Source organism: Brachypodium distachyon, chromosome 1 (genome assembly GCF_000005505.3).
Source record: "Brachypodium distachyon strain Bd21 chromosome 1, Brachypodium_distachyon_v3.0, whole genome shotgun sequence".
Lineage (NCBI taxonomy): Eukaryota > Viridiplantae > Streptophyta > Magnoliopsida > Poales > Poaceae > Brachypodium > Brachypodium distachyon.
Window position 1 is genome coordinate 26,591,711 of NC_016131.3, and position 16,792 is coordinate 26,608,502.

Here is a 16,792-nt window from a genome sequence, read left to right on the forward strand (position 1 = left end):
TTTTCGGAACATACAATCTTTCATAAAAGAAAACAGATCATGCTGAATTGACAGGGGGTTGTGTGAAGACCAATTGGCATCTGATTGATCCTAAACCATAAACTTCCTCTGATCAGCAAAAAATGTTCAACATAAATTATGATTCTTATGGTACACTAATTTGACCCACATATTATTCAACCAACACATAACAACCTCTTCTCTTTGGGTGTGCATTATAACTGGTAATGGTGTGATCCAACAACCAACCACAATAGAAACACTATTGATCATATAATGATACAAACTTTTAAAAGCAATGGAGAACATGATACCACGGCGCTACTTCTTCCCGGCGATGACGTTCTCCACATACCACTTGTATGTCTCGACAAGGCCCTCTTTGAGGGGGACCTTGGGCTTCCACCCAATTCCCTGTATCTTGGAGCTATCCATGAGCTTCCTCGGCGTGCCGTCCGGCTTGCTCGAGTCCCACACCAGCTTCCCCTGGAACCCAACCACCTCCTTGACCAACTCGGCAAGCTCCTTGATGGTCACCTCACTTCCACTTCCCACATTTACATGCTCAAGCCCTGAGTACTGATCCATCAAGAAGATCACCGCATCCGCGAGGTCATCGACGTGCAAGAATTCCCGCAGCGGCGAGCCAGAGCCCCAAACGACGACCTCAGGGGCATTGGTCGCCTTAGCCTCATGGAACCGACGGATCAGCGCGGGCAGGACGTGCGAGTTCTCCGGGTGGAAGTTGTCCTGCGGGCCGTAGAGATTGGTGGGCATGGCAGAAATGGCATCGAGCCCATGCTGGATGCGGTAGGCCTGGCACATCTTGATGCCAGCGATCTTGGCGACGGCGTACCACTCGTTGGTGGGCTCGAGCGGGCCGGAGAGGAGGGAGCCCTCCGTGATGGGCTGCGGCGCGAACTTGGGGTAGATGCAGGAGGACCCGAGGAAGAGGAGCTTGCGGACGGAGCCGCACCTGAGCGCGGCGTCGACGACGTTGGTCTGGATCTGGAGGTTGGCGGCGATGAAGTCGGCGGGGAAGGTGGAGTTTGCGTGGATGCCGCCGACCTTGGCTGCGGCCAGGACGACGTAGCGCGGGAGCTCGGCGGCGAAGAAGGCCTCGACGGCGGACTGGCGGGTGAGGTCGAGCTCGGCGTGGGTGCGGACGACCACGTCGGTGAAGCCCAGGGAGACCAGCCGCCGGAGGATGGCCGAGCCCACCAGGCCCCGGTGGCCCGCGACGTAGACCTTGGCGCCCTTGTCGGCGAGGAAGGACGGGTGCGGATCTGCGGAGAGAGCGGATAAAGGGGGTTTAGATGGGGGGAAGAGGGGGGAGAGTTGCGGGCGGCGCTTAAGGGAGTCGGGGCTTACCGGCGGGAGTGACGGTGCCCATGTCGCCGGAGTTGGGAGGCGAGGCCGCCGGAGATTGTGAGGATTGGGGTTTGCGGCCTGGGGGATTTGGGCTCAAGCTAAAATTGACTTTCTTATGTATATAAGTACGGAGCAGCGGATAAAGCTTTGGGCATACGATTCGATCGGAGGATAGTTTGCCTAAATTTATACTTCCGAACTAAAATAACGACAAAAATTAAGATCGAAAAAAGTACTTTATTGTTTTAGTTAAATTTTTGTCATTACTTTAGTTCAAAGAGTTAAAACAATGACAAGAATTTAATATCGGAGAGAGCGTGTTTCAGTACAAATATTGGATTTGCTGAAGTGATCAAATTCAAGCTGTTTTTCCAGCACCTCGCCATAAAGTTTGGAGCATATTTGAATTAAAAAATGTTTATTGCTCCCTAAACCTGATGGTAAAACACAATGATCGTGATACAGTATCTCGTTCCTTATCAAATATTCACATTTAACGAATTATCATGCTTCAGCATGGACTTTAACGAAATACTTCCTCATATTCACTTGCATGTGCTTGCCAAGCCGCTTACAAATTTTCATTTGATCCAGTCGAGCTGGAGGCTAGCTAGGGGACATGTGCCTTTGGTCTTAGTATCAGTTTTCAAACCATTTTGATGCGCTAGCTGTTTGTTCTCTTGCACATGGCGGCATGTAGTGGTTTGATCACCACCACTCCCCTTAGAAAACCTATGTTTATGTCGTATGGAAAATAAATATTTTATGGTGTTTATCACTAGCTTTCGATCGTGCCTTTGGAAATAAAAAGGAACAGCGTGTAGAACTGCTCACGATAGGGGTCTCAAGGTGACCGATGATGGGGCTGCGTTGACGGTAAGATGGCACGCGAGGCCTCGCAAGATCCAAGGAGTGGGCATACAATGGAAGGCATTGACCTTTGAGTGGCTCGATACTCTGCATTTCGCCATTTCACAGGAAAGTAAACCCGGGCTGTTTGGTTTGACAGAGAAATGAAAAACAAAAAGATTTTATATGTCTGTGCAGTGCCGCAGTTAATTCGGTATTTGATAAGGATTTGTTTGGTAACTCTAACCAATTAAGCAATCCAGATTTTAGCCTAATACTCCCTCTGATCCGCAACAAGTGTCTCAAAGTCTAGTACAACTTTGTACTAAGTGAATACAAATCGGATACATTTATTATGGATCGGAGGGAATAACTAACATACAAAGAGCATATATAGATCACAGGAACGTACACTGGTATTGATCATCTTCTCTCTCTTTTTTTTGATCATCTTGGTTCTAGAATACGTGCACTCTAGTACTTTCTCTGATCATAAATTTTTGATTCAAATTTGCCGAAATATGAATGTATCTATTCTTAAAAAACGTTTAGATACATGTAATATTTCGACAACAACTTAGAATGGGAGGGAGTACGTCCTACTTCGCCAAAAATGCGTTGACATAAAGTATACAGATTCCGCCATCGATGTCTGGAATGGCATGTACGTATTCTTTTGTAAGCGTCTTCTACATGATGGAAGCGTACACTTTTACTTGGCTCGTCTTGATTCTGAGGAAACTCATGCGCACAGCGCACTCCATCCCATAAGACACGCACCTGATAATATTATTGATTTCGATTTTAATCAAGCGCTCGATTTCCATTAGTTTTTGAACCCCGGCGACTCAATACATACGATCGATGGATTAGAGAGGAGACTGTTGTTTGGTGCCAGGAGCCGGGCGGTAGTACGGCTCGTCGAACCACCGGATCCTCCTCCACAGCCACAAGATCCCCGTCGCCGGCGCCGACTCCGACCCACCGGAAGAAGCCAACCGCAGCGCCGAGGGAGCCGGCGACGGAGCCGCCTCCTCCTCCTCCTCCTCCTCCTCGACGCGATCTCCTCTGTCTCGCTTCGGCGTCAATGGCGGCGCCGCCACAGCAGGGGTCGTCTGCTGTTCGGCGCCATGGTAGCCAGCAGCAGCAGGAGCCGACTTTGACGATGGCGCCTCTGCTGGGACGACTGCAGCCTCGTCGTGGAGCCGCGGCGGCCGGATCAGGCGAGCCGCGTGTGCGGTTCGCGGCGGCTGGGTCGATGACGCGACGAGGACGAAGAGGAGGAGGAGGAGGAGGAGGGTTAGCGGCGTGGTGCTGCTGGCGGATGCCGCCATTGTTGGTTGGAATTGGATCGATCGGTCGGTGCTTGAAGAGATTGTGATAAACACTGAGAAGGAACGAGATGGGGATCACTCTGAACATCTGAAGCATCCGAAGGTTTATTTGTAGAGATGCGAAACGAAGAATCAAAGCATGCATTCAACTTCAAGACGAAGTATGTAACTCGTCCGAGTTATAATAATTACTTAAAGCAACGGACGGTTGGCCAAGTAATGAACGAAGAAGAACGTCGGTGCTAGTGTTGTTTGTCGGTCGCTAACTCATGGCAGAGTCAGTAACTCCAAGTTTTTAACCAAACGATCACTGCTATACCGGACGGAGGAGCTCGTAATCGTGCACGAGGCCCGTGCGCACGTAACGGGCTGGATGGGTGGAGGAGTGGGCTCGGCCTGCGATCGCAAATCGCCGCGCGAATCGACGGCCCAGCGGGCCTGAGGAGGAAGGACGGGCCGGGAGCCCGACCGAGCCCTGGATGGTTGTGCAATCCGGTCTGCCCTGTGATCCATCGGTGCTGCCCGTGTTCGTAAAGCCTTTTCGGCCACGCGCGCGCTCATCACCACACAATGACACGATCCATATATATGTCCCTGTCAAAACACTTTTTGCATACAAATCCATCGCTCCATCCGACTGAGACATATACGGATCACCCTACCTGGTTTTATTGCCAACAAAACTAACACGTTCTGTTTTGGTGTACAGTGTGGACACACGGCCGGCTCGGTCGCGGCCTTGCGGACAGTTTTAATTCATCGCTGAGGTACGCGTCTTGATCGCGCCACCTCGTTCGTCCACGGCAGCAAAGTAACTCCCTCCGTCTCGCTGATTTACTACAGTACGGAGTACAATTTTATACGTTGGATATATATGAGACAGAGAAAGTACCCTCCGATCCAATTTTATATAAATCTCGGACATATATAATGAATCGTAGGTAGTATTCCACTATACACAGGTCGATCATAAGTTCATAACCTGCCGCCGAGCCGGCCACCAACATATACCGTGTCATGGCACGTGTGTGGTGTGAACCGTGAAGACGTACGTGCACTGGAAGGATCGAAACCCGTTCTTCGATCTTTCCTCTCCTCTGGCAGACACGACGACACTAACATAGACGACGGGCCAACTGTTGCCCAATCCTACCTACACTACACGCTCTTAATTAGCGGTACAGCTACGGCGAGCTACCCGAATTGGCCGAAAAAAAAAACAGGAAAAAAGAATTGGCTGGCGGCTCCATTCCTGCCGCGCAAATGGATTCCAGGCGAGTTGATTCGATTTGATTGACCCTCCTTGAATCAATTCCGTGGCGTTGGACTTGCACAGCAGTACAGCTGCACGTACGTGTAGACGTGGCTGCCCAGGGCGTCAAAGGTCAACCCCCCATCTAGAACCGAACCACAAGAGAAACTTGAAGCCGCCGGCCCGGGCCCTGGCAAAACGGCTACACGTCCGCTACGTAATAATCCTAGCACCATCCGCGGGCTGCCTGCAACCCGACAGCTCGCCAACCTTCCCAACCGTATCCATCCTCGCCGCCCCTCCATAAATCCTCTCAAGTTTTTTTTTCTGGTTCATGCTGAACGAGTCAATGATCGACCAAGACGACGAGCCTGATTAGTACTCTATTCTTTTTACTTGATCACTCCTTCCTGCGGAACCTACTTAATCGGATTTCTAGCTACTACCATAAATCCTTGTCGAAAAAGACACACTATCAATATAGAAGCCGGTTTAAAAATCAAGTTTTTTTTTTAAAAAAAATTGCCTCTAGTGTCATTAGGACTCGGAGTCTGTCGGCCTGGGCCCACGACGGCGGCTTTCTTCTGCCACTAGGACTCGGACTTGAACCTGCCTGGCGCTTGCCACCCAGCTTTCTTATTAGTACAACTTTACAAGGTCATCTATATAAACAGGCCGTGGCCTCTGACCATCGCCGTGCCCCTTGCTAGCTCGTGCCGCTCGTGGATTCCCCAGAGTCCCGGCTCCTGATCGAGCTCACACACGCAGTAAGCGCGGCGCCACAAGCGGAGCCATGGCGACGACCACGACGGTGACGAGGACGACGACGGCGCGCCACCGCGGGGCGTGCTGCGCGCACGCGGCGGATCAGGAGGACGTGGTGGTGCTGTCGCGGACCAAGGAGGCGCCGGTGACGGGGAAGAAGAGGGGGTACTGGGGGAGCAATAAGCTGCCGCGGCTGTCGCGGTTCGAGGAGCTGCCGGACTACCTGCGGGACAACGAGTTCATCCGGGGACACTACCGCTGCGAGTGGTCCGTCCCCGACGCGCTCCGCAGCGCCTTCGCCTGGCACAACGAGACCCTCAACGTCTGGACGTAAGCAAATTCCCAACTCCATCTCCAATTCTCGATTCTTCTCAATTTCTCAATCTCTGGAGAAGATTTTCGATGTCTGATTCGATTTGTGCACTGTTCGGGGCTAATTGCAGGCATCTGGGGGGTTTCTTCCTGTTCCTGGGGCTCGCGCTGGCCGGCGAGGCGGAGACGCCGGCGGCCGCGGCCGCTTCCGGGATGATGACGATGGTGATGACGTCAGCGAACGCGTCCTCGTCGTCCTCGTGGGGTGCCAGCAACTCGGTAAGCGACGCGATCTCGGAAAGTATCTTTTTTCTATGGTACCCTTATTTATTCCGAGTCTGGCGTGAAAATTTTGTACCAATTCTTCTTCTCGTTGCACATGGTTTCTGTTTGTTTCTGCGATATTCTTACCTAACACGCATTGGAAACCCAGGAAAAAAAGTCCTGATTCCGCCTCCTGAACGAATATTCAAAATAAGCTCAGCAAACAAACTGTAGTGGGCTGTTGCAACTGTCTTTTTGTTTCTTTTTCTTTTGACATTCAACTGTCAAAATTATTGGTATGATCAAGGAGAATTTTCGAAATAAACAAGTCAGAACGCTGTTTCACAGCGTGTGCGATTAGCTTGACCAAACTAGGCCATATCGTTAGCTAGCTGTATGCGTGCTGTGGGTGCAGCTAGCAGAGCAAAGAACAGCAGGCTGCATGCATGATCTCCCATACGGCCATACAGTTGGTCATGTTCTGTATCGACATTCGACAATGAAAATTAAGCCGACGAGACACTCGAGCTGAGTAGCTGGAGAACACAGCTGTATGTGTCGGTTAACCAACTGCACTTCTGGTCCTAGATTAATTAGAGCGTCTCTGCCTGCTCATAGATCGATCGAACTGACCGCCACCAAGGAAAAATAAAGCTCTGCTCTGAGTTATTCTCTGCGCCATTCCTAAATTAAGCTCTTATCTTTTGTTTGAGATAGTAAACAACTACTAGAGCTTTGTCGCACTCTACCTACCTAAAATCGCCATCTGGATCTGTTGGCAACATCATGCAACCTCTTGTCTTTCTCCTGTGATAAAATTATGACACACACTTCAAATTTCTGGATACCTTTCTCTCTTTTCTGTTGCATTTTCTAGTGCTCTCTTGAAATTCCCATTTGGGTTGAGACCATTACTAACCTGTAGAAATGTACTGTATGTCCCTTTTAATTCGAGCAGAGCTTGGCGAGCCAGAGCATGTCAGTCCTGGGCAGCGTTCCGGCGGTGGCGCGATGGCCGCGAACAGTGTTCATCGTGGGCGCCATGACATGTCTCTCGGTGAGCGGCATGGCGCACCTCCTGGCGAGCCACTCGCGGCAATTCAACAGGCTCTTCTGGCAGCTAGACTACGCCGGGATCGCCGCCATGATCGTCGCCTCCTTCTTCCCGCCCATCTACTACACCTTCCTCTTCAACCCGGTCGCGCAGCTCGTCTACCTCTCGGCGATCACGCTCCTCGGGGTCCTCGTGGTCGGCGCGCTCCTGGCTCCGGCACGGTCGTCGCCGAGGCTCCGGCACATCCGGGCGGGGTTGTTCGTGTCCATGGGGCTCTCCGGGATCGTGCCGGCCATGCACGCGCTGTGGATCAACTGGGGACACCCGGAATGCTACCTGGCATTGTCGCTGGAGCTGGCCATGGGGCTCGTGTACGCCGCCGGGGCCGGGTTCTATGTCGCCCGTGTGCCGGAGAGGTGGTGTCCTGGGAAGTTTGACTGTGTTGGACATAGCCATCAGATCTTCCATGTGTTTGTGCTCATTGGGGCGCTCACGCATTATGCGGCGACGGCGATCCTTATCGGCTGGCGCGAATCCATGGCCATGGCCGCCGTGGTTGGAGCAGAGGCTTTGTTGTGACCTTGATTGTGAGAGAGTCTGGAGGTGTAAGTGTGACGATTTGTGTATGGTATAGGAGGAGGGGTAGCCAGCCAGGGTGTAAGTGTCAGTGATTCGTTCATTCGTGTACCTAGCGTAGATGATGATTCTTTGGAGTCCACGCAAGGATTCGTGTATTCGTCGAAAGCAATTGAATGGGCAAAGAACGAAGAAGATTTTGCAATACGGCTACAAAAGGATCATCTCGATCTCACTCTTTGCAGTTCTTTTCAGCCCAGACACAGAAAGCACAGCTGCACAGCACATTCCCTGCAGAATCATTTTGCCCCTTTTTCTTGGAACAACACAACGCAATTTTGTGACCAAATCATAAATCATTATCTACATCTTTATTCTACCAAATTCAACCAGGTGACATAAAAAGGAATAAGGAAATTTGACGAAGATGCATCTTGCATGGAAATATAAGTCAGATTAAATGAACAATCAATGAAATTGCAACCAGAGTGGAATGCATAACACTAAGCTATACACACAGTGACTCAACTTGCATTTTGCCTCGAACATATTCAGGAATCAGGTGATATTTCGCACAGCATAAGCAACTCAGCACAAAGATAGAAACTAGAAATTCGTTCCATTTGACACTGATTCAGCAGGTAGCTAAGCAGAACCGCTGCAAGTTCCTCAAAAGGCAGAAAAAAGAACAAAAGAGACTGAAACTAGTACTGCCATCCAATAAACATGAGATTTCCCAATTCCAAATTGAAGGTACTCACGCGTACCCCTGAGTCGATCAGTCGAACACGACGAGCTTTTCATACTTCGGTCCGGCAATGGCCTTCTCCATGACGGCCCTCGGCGTAACAACGTGCTCGCCGTCGAGGAACAGCTTGATCATGTTCTTCGAGAAGCCACTCACCAGCGCCACCCCTTTCTGCTGCGCCGTCACCGGCACGGAGTCCGAATCACGCAGGTTCCAGAAGACAATCTGTGGCACGGCGTTGCCGTAACCGGCCTCGGAAAACTTCCTGGTGATGGCCTCGTAGTCCGTCTCCCATGGCCTCGACGACGCCTGGTCAAACTCCATGTCGCTGAACACAAACACCTTCTTCACCATGCGCTCCGGGGGCAGGTTCCCGGCGACAGCCACGCGGAGGAGCTGGTCGAACACCGCCTGGAAGTCCGTGTTCATGTTCCACTGCATGCACTGGATGCACCGGGCCTTCTCGGAGAGGGTCTCGCCGCTGATATGGTGCAGCTGCGGCCACTCGCTGAAGGTGATGACCCGGTGGCGCCACGGCTCGTCGCAGAGCTCGGAGAGGAGGAGGCCGAGCGCGACGCAGACGTCCATGGGGCGGCCATTCATGCTCCCCGACACGTCGCAGACGGCGAGGCAGTTGTTGAGCTTGCCGAGCGCCAGCAGATCATCCACCATGCGCTGCCACTGCAGGTTGGCCACGTTATCGTCGTCCCCCGCACGCTCCAGGATCTCGTGCGGCAGCAGGGCGCCCGCGGCGATCTTCTCCTTGCCGGACTCGACGTCGGCGAGGTAGAGGTTGAAGCGCTCGGCGTCGCGCTCGAGGAAGATGTCCTTGTAGTTCTTCATGGCCACGGAAGCCACGCGCCGGTACACTAGTTCCCCCCACGCGCCCGCCGACATGAAGACCTCGGGGAGCTCGAGCGCGTGGCGCAGCGGCACGAGCGCCTCCTTGCGGAGCCGGTCCCAGACGCGGTACGCGTAGTGCGCTTCCGGCAAGTCTTCCGGGAGGTCGGGCGCCGATCCCTTGGGGAAGAGGCGGCGCGCGATGGCCTCGCAGAGGAGCGTGGAGTGGTCGTAGCAGCTCTCGAGCGACGGGCACCATTTCGCCGCCAGAGAGAGGTCCTTGATCTCGCCGCTCGCGAGCTTCTTCATGTCCGCGGCCAGGAATTCCGCGAACCTATCCGCCGTGCAGTCGTGAAGGAGCCGGTAGTTTGGGTCACGGGCGTACCTCTCGAGGACTCTCGCCGCGAGCTCCGCGTGCTTCCTCTTGCGTTCGATGGAGGCCTGGGCGGAGAAGTTCTGGTCTCTCTCGTTGCTGGCAGCGACGCGCGCCTCCCTCGTGCTTGGATCCCTCGCCAAGGGGCCGCCCTTATTCCCGTAGGAGGCGGAGTAAACGTGGTGGACGAATCCTCCGTCTTCTTCGGCGGCGAGGCGGGCCTGCTTGCCTGGAGTCCTGGTGGAGACGCCGCCATGGATGATGCGGTGGAGGATCTCGGGGAGGTCCTTGAGGTACCCGAAATCGGCGACGGGGCCGGCGTTGAGGGCGAGAGTCGTGGGGTGGGTCTCGTGCATCCAGAGTGCCGCGGCGTAGAACCCTTCGCGGTCGGACTTGCCGGTGCCGCGCACGGCGCGTAGGTTGCAGGCGAGGCGGAGCGCCGTGGTCGGCTCGGCGGCCCAGGCGTCGGCGAGGAGCGAGCTGACCGAGGACGGCGGGGTGTCCGGGACGACGTGGAAGAAGAAGTCGAGGCAGGGGTCGCCGGACGAGACGAAGGTCGGGGAGTTGTTCTCCGTGCGCGCCTTGGCCGGGGGCGGCGGCTTGTTGAAGTTGGTGTCGAGGAGGTCCACGAGCGGGTCGCCGGTGGTGGGCGCTGCTGCCGCCGCCGCCGCCGCTGCGCGAGCAGCCGTCGCGCCGAGGGCCGGGGGCGGTGGGCCGATGAGAGTGTAGGAGACGGCCCTACGGCCCGCCGCCGTTGCCGCCATGGGTGGATCGGTTCGGCTGAGGGTTTTGGGTTTTGGGAGATTTTTGTGGTGAATTTGTTGAGGAGAGCGGGTGGAACGGAAGGGAATGGAAGGAGCGGATTGGCGGCGGAGGAGGCGTATATAACGGAGATTGTGGCGTGAGGTTCAAGTCGCGGCAGTGAACCGATCCGGCCTAATCCTAATCCCGGGAATGTCTCAAATAGAGCGCGAACGTTCGGTGGTTAGCATCCTAGCGCGTACAGTACGAAAGATTGGCAAAAGTAATTAATGCGCATGCAAAGAGGATCATACGGCTTGTGCTTACCGTACTAGCAGCCTGTAGCATGCATGCATATGTAAAATATGCAAAAGTTTACAGGATTAAAATGTTTTAACTTTTAAACAGTTGACTCGATTTTAAATCCGATTTCATCGGTAGCTCTGTCTCGATGAGATCTTCAAAACTAGATCCCATGTAGATATGTTTCGATAAGTTTTTTTCGTCTTAAAAGTTGCCATCCAATAATACATCAAGTTGCCATATAGACAGGTAGCAAATTACCACTAGTACTTCATACAAAATATGGTGGTGATTCTTGAATCAAATTTACCACCCGATAGTATTTAAAATAATCACCAAAAATATGGACGACAATAAATATAGCGCCTTGTCCGCCCGTTAGTTAGAGCAGGTGCGTGTAGTATGTATGAGTACGAACAGACAAAAGTCAGTACGTTTAAAATGGTTAACTCCTAAACCGTGCATTTGATTACAATTCAACTTCACGGTTGGTTTGTCTTAAAAGTTGCCATCCAACGTTATATCAAGTTTCCGCCTTGTTAGCAACACACTACCACGTGGTAATTACAAAGTACGTAGAATGGTGATTTTGGAATTAGAGTTGCCATCCTACAATATATATATATGAAGCTACCACCCTATACAAACATAGCGGGACGGTGTTACCATGGTGTTTAGTGGTTACCACCATGGTACGGCCCAACATGACAACTTCTTACAACGTAGGATCGCAATTCCATTCATGTAGTATGACCCGGTAATAAATAGTGAAAATTACACTTTCTCAAGTATTCATCGATAGGAAGTCAACGGTGAAAACGAATTTTAAAGGCGACATACATTTTGACCTATAAAAGATTTTAAATTTCCAAAATCTACTTTGTGCCTTTCATTGGTGTGCACATAGCAATCCTCTGTTTTCTTCATGTGTGCTCTTAGCGAATCCTGAAACTGCATGCACGCTCATGCACATGCTGCAGGCAGCTCACATGCACATGCACCCCGTAATCCGTTGCAAACAAAGAATGCAAATCAATGCTTGAGTTGCGCGGGAAGACACAGGCGCTGACAGCAGCAGCATGCAGCTCCATTTAATTTGATGAGCACGCGGGAGAGGCTGGACGCTGGAGATTGGGTCGCGCGCGAAGACTACAGCGCAGACGTTCACTCGTTACAATTTCCGATGTTTTAATACTCATCGGCCTAATAACCGAGGTTGTTTGAAATTTGTAATTTGATAATTGAAAATTTCAGGTCAGGAGCACCAATTTGCCGAGGCGTTTCAGTTTCCAAACTTCAGAGCATTCATGTACTGGGGACTTCAAACGAAAACATATCATCCAGCCATCCAGGTGTATCCTTGTCCTGTAAACCCACGAAATGGGGAAAAATATCAAGAATGAGTAGTGAGAGTTTTTTTTTTGGCAAATTGTTTACACCGAGGAAATGATCCAGGGCCCATTGAATTTTCGGCATAAATTTGTCCTTGAAGTTGCTGTCAATTGTGCAAGTGAAAAATGTGAAACTACAAACCATGGTGGAGACAATGCTCCCCATGACTGCACCATCTAAAGGTGCTTCTCAATTCTCATTCATTTTTCCAAACTCATCCCATTTGAAATAGAAATCGATAAACCATTAATAGGAATGAGCTACCAAATAGACAAATTTCTTTATATTTGCTACTCCCTCCGTTCCATAATTCTTGTCTCAAATTTGCCCAAAAATGGATGTATCTATTCCTAAAAAGTGTCTAGATACATGTAATATTTTGACAAGAATTATGGAACGGAGTGAGTATCTTATACGCCGATATTTCCATAACTTATTAAATACAACAAGCAGGTGACACCTCTTTTGAAATTTCCGCCAATCACAATTATGCCTTATATATACGTGTAACTTCTAGAGAGAGATTTTTTTTTCCTATGATGCAATAAAAAAGATGTATTTTTTCTTTTTCATGTTTACAGTTCCCATAGGATTAATTTGACGATATATGATATGATTTATGGGTTTATGTTATTGGGTTTTTAAATTCATAAACTAAGAAAGTAAAATTCATTTGATCTAACTTCTAAAGATTCTTAACGTAAGACGAGGCCTCATGATTTCTTTTTAAGAATTGGTGTGTACATGGACGTATTCATTGCCAAAGAGGTCGAGGTGTCTCAACCTATGAGAAAATACAAGTGAAAGGAGAGGGGAGAAAAACAAAAATAACAACAAAAATCATGTGTACATGACATTTCGATCATTTCCTTTTTCTATTACTATTATATCAAAATCATGTGAACCGAATAAACCACCGTTTACCTCCCAATCCACACAACGCCGTGTATTCCGAACAGTCATTCCACATCATTCTCCACCAGAATGGGTAGAAGCGAACAAGCCTTGTGGACTCAATCATCCCCTGATGCCAGATCAGACAATATCATTGCTCGCATTGCTCGGATTTGCCTAGCAACACATAAAGTCGACCCGTTGATCACTTGCCATGCAGGTTCATCTAGCAAATACTTCGTACGTCTCATATTAAATTTCAAAATATTACATATATCTAAATACTTTTTACCCATAGATAAATTCATATTTGGATAAATTTGAGTCACTTAATATAAGAGGAAGGGAGTATGAGTTTTACTTTATCATAAACTAGCAAAAGAACCCGTGCGTTGCTACGGAACAATAGAAAATTGTATCCAAACGTCAAATTAAATGTTGATGTGTTTCACAAGCACATACATATATAACGATTATGATATGTTTAATTTCGTGGGCTATACTCTGTTCTTTCTCTTTTTCACATCTCTTATTTTTATATTTCTCCTTGCCTTGCTCTCCTATTACTTTTACTCCGTACTTTATTTCTCAAATCTCTTCTCCCAATTTCTCGCTCTCCCTCTGACTATCCTATCCATCCACCCTGAGTGCAAACTCCTCCTCTTCCCGTCCCGATTCATCCCGCCACCGAACATCATGCCGCCATGCGCGGTTGCCCGCTTGTGCGCATCGCCTCCGCCCGTAGATTCCTGCTGCCCGTCCACCCCCGAGCGCCGTCTGCTCCCACTTGCCGCCCGGTACGCCTGTGCGCCGTCCACACATCGCGTCCCACCACTGGTCGCCGCGCACCACTGCCCGTCCGGAGGGCCACCGATGGCTCATGCCGACGCGGTCCTGCTACCTTGCGTGAGGCCACCGCCATCCCGGTCTCAGGCTCATCCCATCGCCGTCCAAGTCCCGTGGGGAGCCACCGGCACGCACGAGCCGGTGGAGGCGGCGGTCGGAGCGCGCGACGGAGCCGCGGGTCCGTAGCTGCCTTCCGCACATGGACACGAGCTGGTGGAGGCGACCAAGAGCGGCGGCGGGCGTGGGCGAGATTCGGATCGGGCAGGGGGTGGGGGTGAGATTCGTAGGAGAGGAGGAACGAGAAGGGTTCTGTTTTTTTTTTGGACGGTACATGTTTTTTCTGCGGTTGAGGACTGCGGGAGATGGTTTAAAAGACACGTGGAGACATCGGTGGCAGATTTGTAATTTCGGTGAAGTGACGTACCGCGACGACCATACATCGCCACCGATTCCAATTTACTCCGTAATATATTGGTATAGATATTTTGCCATCCAGTTTTTCTGAACAAATGCAGTAATAATCTGCCGTCGTAAGTTATCAGCACATTATGAATAATTCATATTTGTGCATATTCGTATTTTGTTGACACAGCAGCAAATGCGTGACTTAGCAGCGCTGATCGGTTCATACTCGTGGTGGATCATCGACAGCACTAAGCTGGATCTGTACAAGTGGAGATGAAGCATAGTCAAATTAACCCCAAGAAACGGCAACAAACAAAAACAATTCCAAGAATTTCACCCTCACGGACGCATGGTTACCCTTCAATTCAATCGAACACGACGAGCTTCTGGTACTCCGGCCCGGCGATGGCCTTCTCCATGACGGCCCTCGGCGACATGGCGTCGCCGCCGTCGAGGAACACCTTGAGCATGTTCTTGGAGAAGCCGCTGACGAGCGCCACCCCTTTCTGCTCCGCCAAGACCGGCACGGACCTCGAGTCCCGCAGGTTCCAGAACACCACCTGCGGCACGGCGTCGCCGTACCCTGCCTCGGCGAACTTCCTGGTGATGGCCTCGTAGTCCGTCTCCCACGGCCTCGACGACGCCTGGTCGAACTTCATGTCGCTGAACACGAACACCTTCCTCACCATCCGCTCCGCGGGCAGGTTCCCGGCGACCGCCACGCGGAGGAGCTGGTCGAACACCGCCTGGAAGTCCGTGTTCATGTCCCACTGCATGCGGCTGATGGACCGCGTCTTCTCCCAGAGGTTCTCGCCCCGGACATGGTGCAGCTGCGGCCGCTGGCTGAAGGTGATCACACAGTGGCGCCACGGCTCGTCGCAGAGCTCGGAGAGGAGGAGGCCGAGCGCGACGCAGACGTTCATGGGGAGCCCGCTCATGCTCCCCGACACGTCGCAGACGGCGAGGCAGTTGCTGAGGCTGCCGAGCGCCAGCAGGTCGTCCACCGTGCGCCACCACTGCAGCTCGGCGACCTCGTTGTCGCGGCTGCCGTAGGGGTAGGCGACGGACGCGATGATCTGGTGCGGGAGCAGCGCGCCGGCCGCGATCTTGGCCTTGCGGGCCCTGACGCTGTCGAGGTAGAGGCCGAACCGCTCGCCGTCGTGCTCGAAGAAGAGGTCCCTGTAGTTCCTCATGGCCACGGAGGCCACCCGAGGGTACACAACTTCCCCCCACGCGCGCGCCGCCACGAAGATCTCCGGCAGTTGGAGCGCGCGGCGGAGCGGCACGAGCACCGTCTTCCGCAGATGCGCGCGGTAGGCGTAGTAAGACGCGCCCGGGACGTCTTCGTCGGACCCGGAGGCGAAGAGCTGCGGCACGGACCCTTCGGGGAAGAGGCGGCGGGATATGGCCTCGCAGAGCAGCGTGGAGCAGTCGTACTGGCTGTTGAGCGACGGGCACCATTTCGCGGCGAGCGAGAGCTCCGCGAGCCTGCCGGCCGCGAGCTTCTCCATGCCCTCGGCGAGCATTTCGGCAAACAGGTCGGCTGTGCGGTCGTGGAGGAAGCGGTACCTTTGGTCACGGGCGTGCCGCTCGACGGCCCTGGCGGCCGCCTCCCTGCGGAGCCGCTTGAGCTCCAGGGCCTCCTCGCGCGAGATGGCCCGGCGCGGGCGGCTGGCGCTGAAGCGCGGGAAACGGCCGTCGCCGTTGACGATGCGGTGGAGGATCTCGGGGAAGTCCTTGAGGCAGCCGATGTCGGCGATGGCGCGGGCGTTGAGGGCGAGCGTGGCGGGGTGGGTGTCCTGCATCCAGAGCGCGGCGGCGTAGAACCCGTCGCGGTCGGCCTTGCCGGTGCCGCGCACGCCGCGGAGGTTGCAGGCGAGGCGGAGCGCGGTGAGCGGCTCGGCGGCCCATGCGTCGGCGAGGAGCGAGGTGACCGAGGACGCCGGGGTGTCCGGGACGACGTGGAAGAAGAAGTCGAGGCAGGGGTCGCCCGAGGAGGAGAAGGTCGGGGAGTTGTTCTCCGTGCGCGCCTTGGCCGGCCTGGGCGCTGGCATCGAGCTGGTCCACGAACGGGTCGCCGGTGGGTGCTGCTGCGGCGCGGAGGCTCACCGACGGTGGGCCGAGGAGGGAGTAGGAGACGGCTCTCCGGCACGCCGCCGTCGCCATTGGCGGTCGATCGCCGGACAAGGGTTTATGGGGTTTGGGTGGAATTGGGGCAGATCTCTGCCGTCTACAGTGAGAGATCAGAGGGGAGAAACGGCGGTGTGGTGCGAACTGCGCGGCGTATATTGATCAGGGAAGGAATGGCGGGGTTTCATCTTAATAGATGGGGCCGGGGACTAGGTCCCTGTTTTCAATAAAAAAATAAAAAATGGCGTGGCGTGCGGCACAAGCCTTAGCAGTGAACTGAACCATGGGTCCGATTCTGTTTCAATGGAAGCTTTCTGCCTTTCTGGAGCTATTAGATTACCCA

General features: G+C 52.7%; 4 protein-coding genes across 4 annotated transcripts; 1 reads left to right on the forward strand and 3 right to left on the reverse strand.

Annotated features, from left to right (window-relative positions):
- Positions 1-73: 73 nt before the first annotated feature.
- LOC100839279 (probable GDP-L-fucose synthase 1) lies at positions 74-1,532 on the reverse strand. Its single transcript, XM_003563279.4, has 2 exons — positions 1,372-1,532; positions 74-1,286 (listed from the first exon to the last, which is right to left on the reverse strand). The coding sequence occupies exons 1-2, from the start codon at positions 1,391-1,393 to the stop codon at positions 322-324; spliced, it is 987 nt and encodes a 328-aa protein (XP_003563327.1). The 5' UTR covers positions 1,394-1,532; the 3' UTR covers positions 74-321.
- Positions 1,533-5,476: 3,944 nt separating this feature from the next.
- LOC100839583 (heptahelical transmembrane protein ADIPOR2) lies at positions 5,477-7,982 on the forward strand. Its single transcript, XM_010241717.3, has 3 exons — positions 5,477-5,901; positions 6,015-6,162; positions 7,106-7,982. The coding sequence occupies exons 1-3, from the start codon at positions 5,600-5,602 to the stop codon at positions 7,778-7,780; spliced, it is 1,125 nt and encodes a 374-aa protein (XP_010240019.1). The 5' UTR covers positions 5,477-5,599; the 3' UTR covers positions 7,781-7,982.
- Positions 7,901-10,502, reverse strand: LOC100843414. The gene has a single exon (XM_003560321.4). It carries the CDS (start codon positions 10,500-10,502, stop codon positions 8,556-8,558), a length of 1,947 nt encoding a protein of 648 aa, XP_003560369.1. The 3' UTR covers positions 7,901-8,555.
- A 4,182-nt stretch (positions 10,503-14,684) lies between these two features.
- LOC100843725 lies at positions 14,685-16,373 on the reverse strand. Its single transcript, XM_024457436.1, has one exon. The coding sequence runs from the start codon at positions 16,371-16,373 to the stop codon at positions 14,685-14,687; it is 1,689 nt and encodes a 562-aa protein (XP_024313204.1).
- Between the last annotated feature and the right edge of the window lie 419 nt (positions 16,374-16,792).